General features: G+C 39.1%; 1 protein-coding gene across 1 annotated transcript in view; it reads left to right on the plus strand.

The window, feature by feature from the left end:
- Window positions 1-8,438: 8,438 nt before the first annotated feature.
- The window catches only part of TMX4 (thioredoxin related transmembrane protein 4), a 42,617-nt gene continuing 30,531 nt past the window's right edge, over window positions 8,439-20,524 (plus strand). The window contains exon 1 of the mRNA XM_004751676.3: window positions 8,439-8,825. Within this exon, the coding sequence (XP_004751733.2) occupies window positions 8,644-8,825 (182 nt within the window). The 5' untranslated portion in view covers window positions 8,439-8,643. The remainder of the gene's footprint in view (window positions 8,826-20,524) is intronic.

A 20,524-nucleotide genomic window follows, 5' to 3' on the forward strand; every position in this document is an offset into this window, starting at 1 on the left:
GGCATGCAGCAAGATGCAAACAGTAACTCAACACCAGTTACACTTATTGGTAAGAATTCACTTAAAAGCATATATATCCTTTGGTCATTTTTTTTAAAGCTTTAAACAAAAGAAATTTGGTAATGCCTAAAAGCATAGGATTCAATCAAGTGTAGTATTTTAAGTTCATAAATATGCAAAACACATATACAGCCACTTCCATTCATATTTTTAAAGCATTTTAGAGTTTTTAAATGTCTTTAGTATTTAGAATATTAAGTTAAGGGGACACATTTTATTAAGTGGTAGGAGAGTATTATTTATTAGTGTTTGCAGTGGGGGTCCTTGAGTCATCTTGTATCAGATTTTACAAGACAAATAATATGTTTTCTGAAATTTTACCAGCTGGTGGACATCAACTTGGCCATCTGAAATTACTCGTGGTGGCAGAATGCAGAAAACAGAAAGTACCAAACTCAACAAATCAGGGCTTCCCAGCCTCAGGGTTGTGGGTTATTAAACATCTACCACCATACCACTGAGCTTAGGCTAAAAGGCCATCTTAATATATTTATAATTTTAAAGTATTCTGTTTATTCTTTAGTAGTAAATTGTATTAATGATTTATGTGAAATATAGACATTTGTTTTAGTTACATTTGGTTACATTTTCTCTTACAGAGCAGACCTTGACTATTTTTTCCAGTTCCTGTCAGGAACATTTAAATTACTGCCTAACAATTTTTCCAAAGCACTTTATTGGGTAAAATGCTAGAAGTTGAATTTTTTTTTTTAATTTTATTTATTTATTTGACAGAGAGAGATCACAAGTAGGCAGAGAGGCAGGCAGAGAGAGAGAGGGAAGCAGGCTCCCTGCTGAGCAGAGAGTCCGATGTGGGACTCGATCCCAGGACCCTGAGATCATGACCCGAGCCGAAGGCAGCGGCTTAACCCACTGAGCCACCCAGGCGCCCCTAGAAGTTGAATTTTTGACCTGCGTTATCTAATATTACAATGCTTACCTCTGTCTACTTTCGGATGTCAAATTTTTATATGATGGCAAAGGAAGAGGAGCTTGACATCGGGGAAAAGATTAAACATTAGGAGTATAAAATTAAATTTATTAATGGTGGACAGTTGTTTTCCACCTTCACCGGAATGTAAACAAAACAAAATTTTTCTTAAAAATCATGATTGACGTACCTTGGGAAATATTTGGTTTGCATATCAAGAAATATTTGCCAATATTTGTGTATAGATACACAAGCGCTAACAGGTTAGTTAACAAGTTTTCTGCCTTGGAGCAGAACAATAAACACAATGGACATCTTTGTTCCTTTTAGTTTCTTCTTTCTAGTAAAAATAAACCCTGACTTAATGTGTGAAGCAACAAATGCAGTTCCTGATTTCCCAAATAACGGATATTTGTTTATAATAAAATGGTTTGGATTTTATTTATTTATTTATTTATTTATTTATTTTATTTATTTATTTGACAGACAGAGATAGTGAGAGAGGGAACACAAGCAGGGGGAGTGACAGAGGGAGAAGCAGGCTTCCTGCTGAGCGGGGAGCCCTATGCGGGACACGATCCCAGGACCCCGGGATCATGACCTGAGCTGAAGGCAACTGCTTAACTGACTGAGCCACCCAGGCACACCTGGATCTTTTTTTTTAAGATTGAGAGTTGAACTTTGAGGTTCTTAGTCTTTTGGGTTGTGTCATTTTCTCCATCTGCCCCTCTTGGTCATCTTTTCTATTTCCACATCCATTTCAGAGTAGCACTAAAACTCATTGTCTTCCTCAGTATATTCTCAGCCTTCCTAGTCTGAAATGCTCTGGAGTGTCCAATGCTTAGTATTTTCAGAACATTATTCAAATTTTATTATTTAATGTGTTAATAGCCAATGTCTTGCACATTAAGAACAGAGACTCTTGCCTCTCTTGCTCTCAAAGAATCTAGCACAAGGCATGCACACGATATCCACTCTAAGAAATTTGTTGAATGAGAAGAAGACACCAGCTAGTGTGCCTCAATCTCCAGGGCCTGGGCATTACTAGAGATCAGCAAGCATTATGGGTAATTTTCATACTTGGAATCATTAAAGTGACTTTTCCCCTTTGTGTACCCTTTGCTAGATTTGTGCCACACAATTGCTATAGAATAAAATTTATGCCTCCCTCTTTTCCAGTTTTCATTTAATCCTACTTTAAAATTTACATGCACATGCCATGTTCCTGAATATCCTCTAATCAAGAGTATAATCAAAAAGTGAGGAGGGGGAAAAAAAAAAGGTGAGAAGGGCAAGTAGTCACAGAAGGAAAGCTCTTGTATTTACTGTCCACTGAGAATTTTATGAAATCGAGGTGGTTCATCCTAATCACAATTGGTTGGACCCAGAGGGGAATCATAGAAAATCATCAAATAAACTGTATTTGTAACTATAAAATATACTTTCCTGATCTGCTTTATACTGAAGCAAATCTTCATATTCATCCATCATTCTTATTTGTTCTTCTATGGATATTTATAATATTTTCTATGTCCCTATTGGGTTATATGTCTTTTTTCTTAATCAGTAGAACTTTGAATTTTAGGAATATGAAAACTTTGGGCATTATGTGAATTTCAGATCATTTTCCCCAGTTTGGCTTAATTTTATTTTCACTGTGTGGCAAACTTACCAGAATTCTTTTATGGCCTCAGTGTTTCATATGTTACTTAAAAAAGCTTTGCTCTTGAGACACCTGGGTGGCTTAGTGGGTTAAAGCCTTTGCCTTCAGCTCAGGTCATGATCCCAGGGTCCTGGGATTGAGCCCTGCATTGGGCTCTCTGCTCAGCAGGGAGCCTGCTTCCTCCTCTCTTGCTCTGCCTACTTGTGATCTCTGTCAAATAAATAAATAAAGTCTTAAAAAAAAAAAAAAAAGCTTTGCCCACCAGATGATTATAAAAGTATTCTCCCAAAACTTTTTAAAAAGCATTTATTATTTTGTGCTTTTTTCATTTGAAATCTATTTGGTGTATAGATTAAGATATATATATATATATAATATATATATATATATACACACACACATACACACACATTTTCTTGATGAAGAGGAAATTGTCTTAATGCTACTGGGCATTGTAAGTGTACATCAATCTTTAGTCCTAAGGACAACCACCATTCCTAGAAATTGGGCTGTCTTAAGATTCGTTCTGGCCAATGGATTATGAGCTGAACTGGTATGTACTACTTCTGGACTAGGGAAGCCAAAAAATTGCCTTTTTTTTTTCTTTTAAGATTTTATTTTCAATGAAAAAAAAAGTTTTTCTTTTCTTTTTTTTTTTTTTTAAAGATTTTATTTATTTACTTGAGAGAGAGACAGTCAGAGAGAGCATGAATGAGGAGAAGGTCAGAGAGAGAAGCAGACTCCCCATGGAGCCGGGAGTCCGATGCGGGACTCGATCCCGGGACTCCAGGATCATGACCTGAGCCGAAGGCAGTCGTCCAACCAACTGAGCCACCCAGGGGTCCCAAAAGTTTTTATTTTCAATGGGCACCTGGGTGGCTCAGTCAGTTAAGCGTCTGCCTTTGGCTCAAGTCATGATCCCACTGGGATCAAGCCCCGCGTTAGACTCCTGGCTCAGTGGGGAGCCTGCTTCTCCCTCTCCCTTTATCTCTCCCCCAGCTCATGCTCTCTCAGTCTCTCTCTCTCTCAATCTGTATCTTTGTCACAAATGAATAAATAAAATTAAAAGAAAAGATTTTATTTTCAAGTAATCTCTATAACCAACTTGGGGCTTAAACTTAACAACCCTGACATCAAGCATCTCTTACTTTACTGACTAAACCGGCCAGGAGCCCCAGGAAGCCAAAAAATCTTGAAGCCTTTTACTTTCTCTTTCTCTGCTATGATCATGGTGGAGGCCTCATGTTGACATGAAGAGCCATAGACTGAAGCAGCCTGTATTGTGTGGACCCTGGCCAGGCTTCAGCTTCTCTAGCGTCTCCTAGATCCAACGTGGAAAGTGCATGGTGGAGACATGAGCTTTCTGAGTTAAGCCTTTGAGATTTGCAGGGTTGTTAGTTACTGCAGCCTAAATCTACCTTTTCCTGACTAATAGACTAACTTTCACATATTTATGCATGAACATATATTGTTTCTTGAGTCTTCACTCAGATCCATTTACCTGTTTGCTTCTCCTTATATTAATTCCTCCATTTTATTGTCACTGTATAGCATATTTTAATGTCTGAGGGGACAAGAGTCATATCATTGATCTTTTTCAAAATCCTGTTGCCTAGTCACAAGCTTTAACTTTTTGAGACAGACTTAGAATTATAAAAGATCTTGGCTGTATTTTGAATTATATTGCATCAGATTTACAGATTAATTTGGGAAAATTAACATCTCTACCCTATAAGCCTATCCTGCTTTTTCTATATGTCTTGCATGTTTCTCCAGGTTTCCTTTTTTTTTTTTTTCCACTGATAGTTGTTGTTGTTCTTCAATAAGATCTTTGCCCATATTACATTTTACAATTATTCTTACTGCTGTATAGGAAGAGAATTGATGTGTCTCTATTTCTCTTGTATGTAGCCTTCCTGAGCTCCCTAGTTTTTAAGAGAATTGGTTGATTCTCTTTTTCCCAAGAGGCGGTCCTAGGATTGCTATTTCTTAGAGACTTAATCCTTCTTCTGAATTTGTTTCTAGCCACTAGCCTGGGACAATTCAGTGTATTTCCATTCTTCATGACTTCTCCTACCATCTGTTCTAGTAGTGTCCTATTTAAATTCTCTCTCCACCTCTTGTTCCTGTAAGGCATTTAGCAAATCTGTTTGTGTAATTAAATTCCTGTACTATTATTACTCTGTGGACTAATTTTACGGCACTACCTAGCTTATTTAACATTTCTGTATTGGTTTCACCATCCTCAGTAGGAAAACTATTGCATATCCTCTCACTCTGGAGTTTGTAATCTGAATATAATCTCTTTACTTCTCATTGATTATCCTCTTAATACCAAGTCCTGAGTTACCAATTTTAGCAAGGTCTTTGCTTGTTACTCTGTGTTAAAAGTTTCTAAATATATGGAATATATGGATTGGAATATCTGTTCTTATATTTTTTCTTAAGTTCATTATTCAGTGTGTAAAAAGTGTTTAAAGTACAAAAGACACCTCACCCTTAGGAGTACGTTTATATAAATCTTGCCACATTTTTTAAAGTCTTTTCTGAATAAGTTTAACAAAAATCCTGTGAAGTCCCATGAGTCCTTAAACACTATGGCATCAAAGCATGTAGCTTCCCAAAGGCTTGAAAACCATTTTTCCCAAACTAGCACCGAATAGGGCAGATCTACTCACAAAAGGTAAAAGGTAGTTCCCATGCTACTTTCCAGAAATGTCATCCCAAAATAACACCTAAGCTATTCTTGACAAAGTCATAAAAAGAAAATACTGGGCTAGTCAGGATGGGTTAGATGATCCTTTAGTGACAAACAATTCCAAATTTTCAGGATGACTTTTTGATAAATGAAAGATGGCTACAATTTATTTTGGCTGTTTCTTGTTAAGGGGTGAAGTCTGATTCCTCTTCCCTTTAATCTGGGCTGGCCCTTAGTGATTTGTTTAGCCAGTAGAACATAGTGGGTGTGACAAGTGTCTTCCACCATATGCAGGAATCCAAGCAAAAATCACCCAACCAATCTCCTCAGCCCCAGAACCATGAGACTTTCTATTGCAGTAGTTATGTAGTAATAGCTAACCTAAATAGGTTTATTATCATGAAAATGTATATCTTGCCTAGGCAAAATCCACTGAGAATCCAGGGGACCATCTAAGGCAACTATTCTCCATGAGGCATCTTATCAACCTAGCCTTCTCTCTTGTGTTGTATAATCCTAGATCATGTCTTTTCTCTAAATGTTTCATAGGAGGAGCTTCCTGCTTCCACTGGAAGGTCTCACATTTGTGATTAAAAGCTTCAATCTGCAAGTGGTACATACAGATGCTTTCTGCTTGCAGAACTTTTACATTGTTGGGTTAACTTCATGGGGAGTGTAGCAGCATACTCTTTTGTGGGCTGGGAAAGAGAAGGGCACTGGTATACCTCTACCACATGTGATGCTTCGGTGAGAAACATGCAGATCTGGGAACAGAGGAAAAGGGGCATTTGGCTTTTAACTCCCTCTTCAACCCCAGAGAAAAAGGGGAAGCAAGGCAGGACCTCTTGTCAACCTGACTTCAGGTCACATCCTTGAAGACTTTACCAGGGTTCCTGATGTGTTTGGGGAATGGGGAGTAGAGTTATTGTTTGTGGGAATGGCAGCATGGAAAGTGGGCAAAACTGAAGCTGGATTGTGAAGGGTTTTGTGTACCATGAAAAGCAAGTTTGACTTGAATCTAGGACAAATAGAGAGTCTTAGAAGCATTATAGCATGCTGTTGCCTCCAGATCATAAGACGAGCTTATTTAATCATACCATGTGCTAGGTAGGCACTGTATTTACCCCATTTACTCTTCACAGCCCTCTTATGCAGTGGGTTCTAGTACTACCTGCATTTAAACAAAACCTTGGTGTGAACTAGTTTTAGCCCCAAGTTGCATAGGTAAGAAGTGTCAGGGCTCAAGATACTGATCATTGGACAGCAACTGCCCCCTTACCTGGCTCTGTGCTATCACGCGGCTCTTTTGCTCCCATACGTTCTTGCTATGTTCCTTCCTACTGACCTTACTCTGAAGGCCAGGAAATGCAATCTTTGAACACATATTTTGCCTTAGAAAGAGGAAGAGCCTTCAGCAATGGGTTTCTGTTGGGCCTCAGATACTCTCTCTTTTTAACTCGTCATTTTGCAAATTTTTCAGCATACACAAAAGTAGAGTAAAGTGAAAAATGAACTTAGCTTCAGCACTGATAGACACGTCACTTTTGTTTATCCATTCTCTTTGCACGCACCTCCCTCCCCCTACCAATTTTATTTTTGGAGTATTATCAAGTGAATTCTAGATACCATATTTTTAAACACATAAATATTTTACTATCCATAAACCATAAAGACTTTTTAAAAATATAAGACCATTATAACACCCCAAAATTAATAGTTATTTCTTTTTTAATTTTTAATTTATTTTTATTTATTTATATATTTAAAGATTTTATTTATTTATTTGACAGAGAGAGATCACAAGTAGGCAGAGAGAGATGGAGAAGCAGGCTCCCTGTGGAGCAGATAGCTGGATGCGGGGCTTGATCCATGACCTGAGCCGAAGGCAGAGGCTTAACCCACTGAGCCACCCAGGCGCCCCATGGGTAATAGTTATTTCTTAATACAGAATCTGTTTTAAAGAATTTTTTCTACCAATCCCAAATCATATACAAAAGCTGCACCTAAAAGAATGATAGAATCCCTGTATTTCTTTTTATAAGCAAAATAAAATGTTTTCTATTGGGTTTATAGGATTGATTTGTATAAAATACCAGTGATTATTACTAACACTTATTACAAGGACATTTTCCAAATTTACAATGATTTGTAAATGTGAGTCTTATATTTTTATAAGGGCTGGCTCCAGATAACATTGAGCTACTGCTAATTAATACCTAACTCAAGTAAGATCTCCTCTGGAGGCAAAATTAATCTTTGTCTCCTACAGGATTAGAGATTAATCTCATGTAAACAGCAATACTGTTAGTTTTATAACGGTCTTTGTTTTAAGCCCAGGACAGAAATCACACTTTTTCATCATGTGTTTACCATATTATCTAGTTTTATGCTTTGCACAGCTCACAAATTTTTATAAAGCACACTTCTAATTGTATTTCAGCCATACAAACTCAGGATGTGCTGTTCTCAAGGTACAGATACATCTAACGCGTATCTGGAGAGAGATATGGAAATCATTTACGCTTCTCTCATTTTAGATCTAGGGAACTGTAAGCCAAGAGAAGGGAGAGAGCCATTTAATTGTAACTGCCAATATTCTTTTATTCCCTGACTCGTTTTATGTTAGCACTCACATCTTACAAGTTTTTATAAAATTAAAATTATTTACAAATATTACAGAGTCTTGTTTCACTATTATCTCTAATTAGGCAGTGACACTTATTATATTCAGGGGCAGAGAGTATTTAAATTTTCCTCTTCCTTGTCGCAAGAGATGGCCAAGCATCTTTCTGTTTTCTCATTACACATAGCTTTACTTTGCAACCCATTACTATGCAACCCCTACCATGGAATAGGGGATGAATTTTTAAATTAGCGGCCGTGTTTCTCTTTAGAAATCCCCCACGCACGCCAACCCCCGTACTGGAGCCTGGGCACACGCGGTGCCCGTTCCAACTTAAGCAACATTGGGTCATCTGTTTATTTTCGGGGGGAGGAGGGGGGAAGGGCGTCAGAAAGAAAGAGCGGCCGTTGCCCACGCAACCGACACCCCGGGCAACGGCTAGGCGAGGCGGGAGGGGGCGTGGCCTCGGCGGGCCCGGGCGGATAAGAGGCGGCGCTGGCGGCCCGCCTCCGAAGCGGGGACTGTCGGTGCGGCCGGGCGGAGGCGGGGCGGCCCGGCACCACCTCCGACTACCTGGAAAGGCCGGGGCTGGCGGGCTAGCGAGGCCCCGGGCCCGCCGCTTCGTTTCTCCACGCCCCCTGCCGAGGAGCGTCCCTCCGCGCCCCAACATGGCGGGCGGGCGCTGGGGTCCGCTGCTGACGGCGCTCCTGGTGGCCCGAGTCGCGGCGGCGGCGGCGGCGGCGGAGGGCGGCCCCGAGCAGGCCGCGCTACCGGAGGAGCGGAGCTGGGTGCGGCCCATGACCGCCTCCAACTGGACGCTGGTGATGGAGGGCGAGTGGATGCTGAAATTGTGAGTGTGCCCGCCCGCCCCGCACGCCACACTGCCCTCGTGGGCGCCGCCCTCCCAGAGCCGTGAGGGTGTCTGTGGATCCTGCACTGCCCGCGGGGCTCGACCGCTGCTCGCCGGGCGACCTGCGGCGCCGGGGCCGGGCTCCTCACGCTGCGCATGCGCGCCAGGCCCTTCGCGGTGACAGCTGCGGGTGCCGAGCATCGCCTCCCTCTTCACCCCACCCCGCCCTTTTAGCCACCAGCTTTGGAGGGGAAAGAGTTTGAGGGATGGGGTGGGCAAGCTTACCACGGGGAGGGGGGGGGTAAGTGGGCAAAACCTGTGAAAAACTCGCGTCCTTTTGATACAGGCGTGTACATAGAGAAAGGGGCTGCCATTCAATGACATTTACATATAGTATAAATAGGTAGCACGGGCTAGGCAAGGTATTTATTGAATGAATAATTCCAGCACGGCGGAGGGCAGACCGGTGTGTGCGAAGTAGTTTGGTTTTCATTTTGAAGACCCCGGGATGTCAGTGTGGAAAATAAAACAGGAAGATGGGAGTGTTTTTGAAGATTTTAGAACAAGATTTCAAATAAATGTTGATAATGGTTATCATTTTCAGACGTAGAGATTCCTGGGTAGATATCTTAATTGTGCTAGTGTAATAAAAGGATCTTCCTAGGTTGCCCTTTTTGAACAATAGAAGGTAATTGTATGCAGTGCCTTTGCTTGAAGGAGACGGGAAAAATACAGTTTTGAGTTAGGAACAGGCATGTAGCTTAAAATTAACTTCTAGGAAGAAATTGATCATTTGGGGAAAAAGCGTTGAGGTAGACAATGGGCAGATGTCTGAACAGGCTTCAGAGACCATCATGGTGGGCTTGCCGGGCAAAAATGAAGAACCTCTGGAGAAATGATCACTGAGAATTTAATCTCTATAGATTGTAGTTTCAGGTAATATACATACTTGATCGCTACTGTTTGCTGATTTATCTTACCTTGAGGACACAGACACACAGAATTGGATCTTTCCTTTATTTGTCCAAGGCCAAATCTTGATTCTTTCAATTTAGATTGCAAACAGATGCCTGTGGAGTGAAAACCTCACTGTGAGATCAGGACCAAAAGTTGCAACTCCCTTAGCAGATTACATTGTTCAGAAAACACAATACCATGACCCCTTCAAACATGCATATACCTTTTGGTCACAAAGAAGGGGATATTTTAAGCCTCTGTGTAAAATGCCTTTGATATCATAATGAAAAAATGAAATGATTAAAGAGATCTGTAGACTTGAAAGACTTATTAAGCTATTTAACCACTTTGGATAAAGATGAGGTCATTTTCCATTTAAGGGGGAAACTTCTAAGAAAGTGGAGCTTTATTCAACACTGTCATGTTTGTAATAATTGTAAGAATTTTCGGCTGCATCTTGTCAGCTAGTACTACAGGAAGTTCTTTGTAGGTGCTTACACAATGGAGCTTTCTAGATGTCAGTTTTCTGAATAAATCTGACTTCGTGTATGTGCATGATGAAGGTCAAAGCTGAAGGCCTCAACTCCTTTATAGCTCCTTTTTGGAATAGCTATGATTTTTTTTTTCTTTAAGTAAAAGAACTAAGCAAACTAAAGGAGAGTGTAAGCCACATACGCTCATAAATAGCAACAACCAACACTTCCTGTGTTTGGCCATGTTGACTGTATTCAAATTGGCCATGTTGACTGTATTCAAATTGTATTCTTCATAAATGTACAGGCCCAGACATGGTAACAAACTGCTGTAAACTTGCCATGCGTCCATTGCATAGAATACGTGTGGGCTGTGATACAAGATGAAACTTGTAAACCGGAAGTAAGCTGCCCTTGAGATCGTTTTAGTGGAAGTTCCCTTTTCATCAAGTACACTTCAGAATAGTTCAATATGAAAGGACACTGTAAAGGAAAAAAAAAATACTTAAACCATTATATCCAAATTTCTCTATCTACCAGAACCTAAGTCCTGAAGAAATACTGTGGCTCTTATCTGTTTGTAATTTGTACTACTCCGTCTCCTCCCTTTGACAAAAATCCAACACCTAAAAAACATAAAATTCATTATATTCTCTACCATGATAGGCCTATATTTCTAAGAATTCACTCTAATAGCCAATAATTTGTCAGATTTTTTTTCCCCTGATGTATATAACAGAAAAAAGCCAAATGTGTTAATGTTAGCTACCATGTCAATCCCTCTTTCAAGTGAACTGATCATAATAAACAGAGATTGTTAGGGGTCCACAGCTGATGCATTTAACTTTCCTACAGAAGCAAGTTAGGAGGCTTTCTGGTAGTATTAAAATTTTGACATTACTTTGAATGACAGTTCTTTATTTGTTCATTTGCTTATGCAACTTCTGGGAATTTTTTCTTTTATATCCCATTTCATACAAAGCTCCTATCATACAATTCCTAGTTATATTGGGATTGATAATTTAACTTATTTTTAAGAACCTAGCAGCATTTTCTGCTTCTTTTGTAAAACCTAATTTGTATCTTCTTCATCTTTAAAACAGTTTTTTTGGTAACTTGCAATTGAATTTTCAGTTTTTAAAAAAGATTTATTTTAGCGATAGAGAGGGAGAGAGTGTGTGCATGGGGGGTCAGGGGCAGAGGGAGAGAATATTCGAGCAAACTCTCAGAGTGGGGACCTGAGATCATGACCTAAGTCCAAACCGAGAGTCAGTCGTTCAGCCAACTGAGGCACCCTGGTGCCCCTAAATTTTCAGTTTTAAAAAAGCACTGCTCTGTTAAGGAGAAATATCAGGTAAAAATATATTTGTAGTAACTCACCATTTCAGTTATGAAATCTTTGTTTTTAAAACCTGAAAAATTATGCCATTACTATTTACATTTTCTTTACTGCTTATTGTATATTCATGTGTTTCTCGTCTTGTTTGCTTTTATACATTGTTTTATAATTTTATCCCTATTTCTGCTGTGTCTCTAAAATTGCCTTGCTGTGCTTTTCTCATCTTAACCTCTGATGAAAAGTTTGCCCTTTCTCAGGGTTAGGAAAGGTTATATAATCTGTAAAATATCTTCTGATGTTTTCTTTATTTCCATTGTTTCATATTATCGTTCACTCGGTTACTTTGTAATATTTTAAACTTTTTTGGTTCCCATTGTATCAGTCCTTGAGAATACTACTTGTGTTCTTTTGACAAACAATAGTATACATTCTATATACTTTTCTGGTGGTGCCCCCCACCCCAAGGGAAAAAAGAAGCTATCCAAGCAGCTTTATTTTGAGCTGATTAATCTGATATCCAGAGTCAAAGTACAGGGGTTACCTCTGTAAAGTGTATGGCTCTTTATAAAACACTCCTTTTTTTACTTTTTTCTTTGGACAATCATGTTTAAACTTGGAAGCAGTCAAAGTGATGGAGGGAAGTCTCATTTATTTCCCTAGGACCTCTAGGTTTTAGTAATTTCCCTCAAAAATCCTTATTTCTGAAGAGAACGTCTTCAACATCATCGCCTTAGCTTGTCCCTGTCAAATAATTATCATATTTTGCGGTTTAGTAGATTATCTTGATGTGCTGATTGAATGTTTAAGAGATAGTCATTAAATGCTTGTTATGTTTCAGGTTTAGAGTTAGGGATCTGGGAAGATGAAAATAAGCTACATTCTTTGATTTCAAGGGACTGTCAGTCTTCTGTGCTCTGAAGGAAATAAGTAGCAGATACAGCATTCATTTATTTAGCATATATTTACTGAATGCTTTTTCTCTGTCAAGCATTCAGCAGTGGTTCTCATCAGGGCCCTATTGGCATCTTGGGTTCAACAGTTGTTTGATGTATGGGGGTGGCCTGCCCATTGCTGCCCCTGCCCATTACGTTCTAGGATTCACCAAAAAAAATTAGCAATCTCCATCCCCTATGCATATTTCCAAATGTCTCTGATTGAAAACCACTGCCCTGGCTACTGTTATGTGTATTTAAAAACATGCAAAAAAAAAATCTCATAAGTGAATATATAAGTATTTGATTTCAGATTGTTTCCACAAAGAGTTATCCACATCACCTCCATGATCCTCATCATCTCAGTCACAGTAAACTGTTGCATTGCCCACATTACATGTCCTCTTGCTCATCAGTCCTCGCTCTCTCTCTCTCTCTTTTAAGATTTTATTCATTTATTTGACAGACTGAGATCACAGGTAGACAGAGAGGCAGGCAGAGAGAGAGGAAGGGAAGCAGGTTCCCTGCTGAGCAGAGAGCCCAATGTGGGGCTCAGTCCCAGGACCCTGGAATTGTGATCTGAGCTAAAGGCAAAAGCTTTAACCCACTGAGCCACCCAGGCGGCCCTCATCAATGATCTCTTATTTGATCATCCCAGCAGTCAGGTGCAGAATTCTTATTCTCATTCTCATTTACTAGAGGAGATTAAAACTCAAAAAGGTTAAAGCTTTGGCCAAGGCCAGTAGTAAGTGGTTGGCAAGGCCAGAACTAGAATGCAGGCCTGAGCTTTGCAGTTCTTGATGCAAGCCTAGAGTAGCTGGGTAGTGAGGGAGCCTGGGTGATTCATGCTTAGTCTGTCAGCTAGCCGTCACCATGAGCCACCTGAAAGATAGCCTTTTCCCTGTGGGATTCAGAGGCCCACCCATAATTTTTTCCTCTGTAGAATCTCTAAATAAAGAGCATCATTGCTATATTCTCATTCTTGACACTCTTCACCACTCAAACAGGTACCCGTCTTCTGTGCACACCAACCACCTGGGAGAATTCTCAGTTTATCTTCTTTGTATCTAGCATGGCCCTTATCACAACTTATAATTATAAATTAATTTATATGCTTCCACACTAGGTTTTTGTCTAATTCCTCTTCTAGACAATCAGCTTTTCAGTAGAGGACGAAAGTCTTTCTTCTTTCTATTGATCTCCAGAGCCTTCATAACAAGTACTAAGTGTTCAATAAATACTTGGACTGAGTGAATGAATGAATAATAGACTAGTTGTTCCTTTAATAAAGAGCTTCCTCAAGCACATCACTGAAGGAAACATCTATCTATATTTTCATAGGAACTAAGGATAGTCGTTATCATCTACCTTTTGTTCGTTAGTGTAATAAATATTTACTGTGGCCCAGGATCTGCCAAGTATTACTCTAGCTAAGTATGAGGCATCAGTCACTGTCTTCATGGAGTCTTCATTCTAGAGAAGGTAGTGAATTCTAATTCCTCTAGCAGGTATCATGGTTTTTGTAGAATTATCAAGTTTTATTTTTCCTCTATATGTGATGACAAAATGTCCTAGAAATGATCTTGTAAAGAAATAGCATCAAACATAAGCCTTCCAACTCTTGGATCATTAAGCTTGTCCATATTTTCTAGAGAGAGGAGTAACACTTGATGTAGATCATCAGTTGACATTTTGATTTAGTTTCATGTATTAAGTCAGAGAAAGATGAACCTGGTGTACTTCTTTCATCTTCATTGTCACAGATTCTTTTGAGCACTTTGGTCAAAGTCAGTTCTAAGTGAAAAACCTACCGTATCAGTCATTGTCCATCTCTGTTCTGCAAGGATAAGAAAAGAGAATGTGTACTCTCTCCTGAAGAGAGTGTGTGAAATTTGAGCCAAGACAGAAGAAGAAAAATTGCCCATTACTGGGGAATAAAAAATGTATTTTTAGTAAAGTGTTATTTCTAAGATGTGTTTTTAAGTAACTCCTTTCTTGTACACTTAATAGAATCTCACACCAAATTCAGTTGGTTTATGCAACCAAAGTAATCAAAGGCTTTCAACCACCTTGCATATAGCAGAAGCTCAGTGTAATATATACATAAATGTGAACATGGATGAAAAAACATGATTTTGAATTCTGTTTCCCAGAAGTGGTTAAAAACATTGGACTGATATCCAAGTTGATGTAATGTAACACTGTTAGCTATCTGGAATGTATTTCAAATGTCTTTATGAAGCTTACTATATACTACTGCCGCCTAAGAAAAGTTTAAATAGAAAAGATACTATTGTATAGTTTCCATGATTATAAAGGTTCTAATTCCTCTTAGAGGCTCTTAAATGAAAAAAGGGTGAATTTGAATGTAAAAGACAAAGTTATGGCAGGTCAACTCCTTTATAGTTCCTAGAAGACTGACGTTATGAACTAGTTTTAAATAATATAAATGAAGACCATATGCAGTCCTTTCTGCTGATTTTTGTCATGGATACATACATAAAAATTACATTTATATCTACATACATACACAGAGAGAGATAGAGTGTGCATGAGTACATGAAAGTCACGAGTTTCCTTTGTTTGTATTGCTTTGGCCCCTGAGATATTTTCTTTTAGTAGGTTCTGAATTACTGTCTAAAACACAGTTCTTTAGGTCCAAAAGAATACTAATCATTTAAAAAGCTGAAACAACAGTGGACCAATTCCCACACCAGAGACTCAGAGCAGACTGATTTCTACCACCAAAAGAACACACTAAGTCAGTGAATGATGTTGGTGCACTCCAACACAAATAGCTCTGATTAAATCTCAGAAATAATGACATTCATAGTCTCCAGTGGGTAGCGGCTACATAAAAATTGGAATATCTAAAGTGACCTCAATGGCATTTTTATATCTTGGGTTATAAAAATGTCACCCAAATCCCAATTTTTATAATAGCCTGTCTGGAGATTAGGGACTGGGATTTTAAAAAATAAAAGATGAAATTTGCATGATTTAATAATTACTGATGAAGTAAATATATCCCTGAGTTAAATGGAAAGGCACAGGCCTAGGGAAACAAAACAAAAATAATCTAGAGTTCATTTAATTGTACTGCAAGATTTCTTCCTTATTTTTGGTAATTTCTTCCTTCTGTCTGGTTCTCTCTCTCTTTCTCCCTTTCCCTCCCTCACCCCTCTCTTTCTCTCTCTGTCAATATTGGATCTTATTTTCCTTGGAGGTTTTATCACATAACTACCTCCATCTGGGTTCTTGTTCTGTGTGGTCTTAGGTGACCTTAAGCAAGGTCCTTTATACTCGCCTTGTCTGTTTGACAGTGACGTTGTAAGGTTCAGATGAGCTCTAATGCATCATCAAAGTATCTTGGAAACCAAGCAGCATATTACAAATGTTATTGGTATTAGTGATTGTTCTTAATATGTGCCTGCTTTATATAAGTCCTCTAATCTTCCAGTAACCTTCTAAGGTAGTTGCTGTTACTGTCCCATTTTGCAGTTGAGGAAGCTGAGGCATGGAGTGATTACTAACCTGACCAAAGTCACATGGATACTTGTGGTTGGTCTTGTTGAGTCCTTTGGCAGAACTCTTATTTAATACACTGAAATGCCCATTGAAGTACTAAATAATAAAATGTTCTCTTTATCCCTAAAGTTTACCAACTGCTTGCCCCAGTATCATCTGCCTTACAGATAATTTTTAAATATGTAAAAAATGACTTTTCTCAAAGATAGTTATTTTCTTTGAAGTTTGTTCATTTATTTATTCAGCAAATATTTATGTACCAGCTATATACTTTGCCCTGGAAATGTTTAAAATCAGCCGTGGTCAAAGATGTCAGCAGATGGTTCCTGGTCCATGTTCTCTGGTCCATATTTCTGGGGTTTCAGGGATTACACAGTGAGCTGTAATGAGAATATTAATGACTTTTTAGAATTATATTGGAATTGGCTATACTAGACCCTTCTAGAGATGGATGAACAGTCCTTAGGATGAGCAATTGTGCTAAAGACTGGCAGCTTCTGGAGCCTGGCTGGAGAGGAAAATGCATGCCTTGCTTTGGGTAGACCTTTCTCTCCTGGGCTGTGCCCAATCTCAATACTTGTCTTGAAATAAATGCAACCTCCCATCATGTTGACTTTTAACACCCCCCTTTTCCCTTTCATAATGCGAAGGAGAAAAGTATTGCCCCATTTCAGAGATGGGTTTGTTGTTGTTGTTTTTCAGGAAAGTTGGTTCGTATGCATCATTGCCTTGAGTGTTGCATAGCACTTCCATCCACGCTTCTGTTCAGGTCAAGGTGAAAGGGTTCGTGAATGATGACCTGATAGCACCTTTGAGCCTAAATCTTGTAGAATTTGATCATTTAATGCTTTTTCCCCCTTTATTTCCTTTCCTAAGGCATTTTTTCCCTGTGTGTGTTTGTTTTATTCTTTTGGCAGACATTGTTTCCTGCCTCCTTTCCCCCCACCCCTTCCTTCTCTTAATATGGAAATGATAGATGCCACATTTTGTAAAAATAATTCAGGAATGGAAAAAAATGGAAAATAAGTTGGGGGGAAATCAAAATTTTCACAATGTTGAGGCTGCCCATCCAGAACTTGTTGGATATTTCCATTTAATCAAATCTTTAAGAAATATATTTGATCAGGGGCGCCTGGGTGGCTCAGTGGGTTAAGAAATATATTTGATCATTATGTTGTACCTAAAACTTACATAATGTTATAAATCAGTTATACCTTAGTTATACCTCAGTAAAACAATAAAAATGATTTATTAGGAAAATCTCATACATAAACAAAAATAAGAGTAGTGCAATGAACCCCCATCATCCATCATCAGATTCAGTAGTTCTATCAACATATTGCCAATATTGGTTCATCCATGTCTCTTGCCCTCTATCCCTGGGTGGCATAATTTATGTACTATAAAATTCACCAATTGTACATAAATTATTCAGTGATATCAAGTCTTTTAAAAGAACCTGTTGCATTTATTCCCTCAGCATTTTGACTTGAGTTGAGGATTTAAAAAAAATATAATCTAAACAGATTTAAGCAGATCTTTAAAATTCCATATCTAGTTGATGGCATCCCGAAATATTATTCAAAATGTTTGGGGATATTTTTTCCTGGAGTATCCTGTTCTATTTTGTGAGCATTGATTAATTAATTTTATTTACTGCTTTTATTCTTCTGGGTATTATTAAGCAAAACGGAATGTCTCTCCATTTGTATTCATGTATTTTTGTCACGTTCTGTAAATGTTAATTTTCCTTTTAATTGTGTCCTATGTTAGTATTTTGACATGGATTTCTAGTATATGTTATTGTTTGTTCACAATATTTTATATTAAGCGTAGCTCTACCAGCTTTTTAAGTCTCCATGAGGCATATTTGATCCCATTTCCTTCTAATTTCAAATGATACTTTCCTTTCTGTGGAAGTTTCCTTGGACTACTGCAAATTACCACTAACTTAGTAGCTTTAAACAGTGGAAATTTATCCTCTCACAATTCTGGAGACCAAAATTCCAAAATCACCATGTTAGCAAGGTTGGCTCCCTCTGGAGGCTCTGGGAGAGCTTCTGTCTGTTCCATGCCTCTCTTAGCTTCTGTGGCTGCCAGCAGTCCTTGGCATTCCTTGGCCTGTAGCTACAAACCACCCATCTCAGACTGCATCTCTACATGGCCTTCCTCCTGTGTTTCTGTGTCACACTTTGCTCTTCTTTCTTTTATAAGAACCTACTCTAAATCCAGGAATAGCTCACATCAAGATATTTACTTTAATTATATGTGTAAATACCCTCATTCAGAATAAGATCATATGCGTGAATATGGGAGGTTAGGACTCTTTTTTAAGACACACTGTGCGATCCACTATCTTTTCTAAACAGCAGTTTTCTCTCGATTCCTATTTTAACATCTGCATATGACATCCTGGAACACATTAGAGCTTTATGGCCCATTTATGACGTTTTCTAGCATCATGGGAGGCAAAGTGAGGCCATTAGCATATTACCAGGAGGAAGCACAGCCTTCCAGTTTGCTTCCGTCTTATCCGTCCCTGATCCATTATCCACAGAGCTGCCAGATGACTTTTCCAAAAATGTAAATCTGATCATGAGTCTTAACTTTTTTTAGGGCGTCAGTCATGGAGCTTGGAATAAAGTCCTGATTCCTTATACAACATTTTTAAAGGCTGTGAATGATGTTTTCATCCTGTCCTGTCAATACTCTGTCTTCACACTTCCTGTTCTCTCTGCTTGGGTTAGAACATTCCTTGACCCCTCTCTGGCTATTACTCTTACTTTAGATCTTAGCACAGATGCTTCTTTCTCTGTGGGCTCTTCTGAGTTCACCCAGCTTCTGAGTGTTCCATCGCATCTGTTCCGCGTTCTCAGTCATGGCATCTGCCTCTTTGATTGTCATTATCCCTGTGCTTACCTCTTTTCATCTCTGGATGACTCCACAAAGAGGAAGGAGGCACCACATCTGTCTTGTTCATAGGGGTTACCTCAGTTTTTAACATGGTCCTTAGATCATGTTTATTGAATGAAAAAATAATCTAAAACAGTAGAGTTCTGGTTGAAGGCCCAAGCACTTATTTATTTATTTTTAAAGATTTTATGTATTTATCTGCCAGAGAGAGAGAGAAAGAGAGAGAGAGAGAGAGCACACAAACAGGGAGAAGTAGGCTCACTGAGCCAGGAGACTGATGTAGGGCTTTTCCCAGGACCCTGGGATCATGACCCCAGCCCAAGGCAGACACTTAACCAACTGAGCCATCCAGGTGCCCCAGCCAAGTGTTTATTTCTAACCCTTCTATTTAAGAAAGAGTCTGTGGAGCAGGCTTAGCCTGTAGCTTCTACTTTCTCTGAATGGTTCAGAACTGCCACATATCTTTGGAAATGACTTGCATTTTGGGGGACCCATTAGCAATACATCTTCTGGTCTCTACCCATCAGATCTCACTTCGATGAATCTGAAACTGGTTTGGCTAGTTTGAAGACATCCTTGTGAAAATTGGCCTCCTTTAGTGGCATACTCAAAGAGGTTTCATCCTCCATCAAAAGCTATCTGGAAAGTAGTAAAATTTGAGTCCATTGTAAGAATAACATTGAAGGGCAGAGGACATGAACAGACATTGCTGCAAAGAAGACATCCAGATGGCCAACAGACACATGAAAAAATGCTCCACATCACTCGGCATCAGGGAAATACAAATCAAAACCACAATGAGATACCACCTCACACCAGTCAGAATGGCTAAAATTAACAAGTCAAGAAATGACAGATGCTGGCGAGGATGTGGAGAGAGGGGAACCCTCCTACACTGTTGGTGGGAATGCATGCTGGTGCAACTACTCTGGAAAACAGTGTGGAGGTTCCTCAAAAAACTGAAAATAGAGCTACCATATGACCCAGTGATTGCACTACTGGGTATATATCCTAAAGATACAAACGTGCACCCGAATGTTTATAGCAGCAATGTCCACAATAGCCAAACTATGGAAAGAACCTAGATGTCCATCAACAGATGAATGTATCAAGAAGATGTGGTATATATATACAATGGAATACTATGCAGTCATCAAAAGAAATGAAATCTTGCCATTTGTGATGACGTGGATGGAACTAGAGGGTATTATGCTTAGCGAAATAAGTCAATTGGAGAAAGACGACTATCATATGACCTCCCTGATATGAGGAAGTGGAGATGCAATGTGAGGGGCTTGGGGGGTAGGAAAAGAAAAAATGGAAGAAGATGGGATTGGGAGGGAGACAAACCATAAAAGACTCAATCTCAAAAAACAGACTGAGGGTTGCTTGGGGGACGGGGGACGGGAGAGGGTGGTGGGGATATGGACATTGGGGAGGGTGTGTGCTATGATGAGTGCTGTGAAATGTGTAAACCTGGTGATTCACAGACCTGTACCCCTGGGGATAAAAATACATTATATGTTTATTAAAAAAATTAAAAATTAAAAAGAATAA

Source organism: Mustela putorius, unplaced genomic scaffold, assembly GCF_011764305.1.
Source record: "Mustela putorius furo isolate JIRA1106 unplaced genomic scaffold, ASM1176430v1.1 tig00000874_pilon_pilon_pilon, whole genome shotgun sequence".
NCBI classification, from domain to species: domain Eukaryota; kingdom Metazoa; phylum Chordata; class Mammalia; order Carnivora; family Mustelidae; genus Mustela; species Mustela putorius.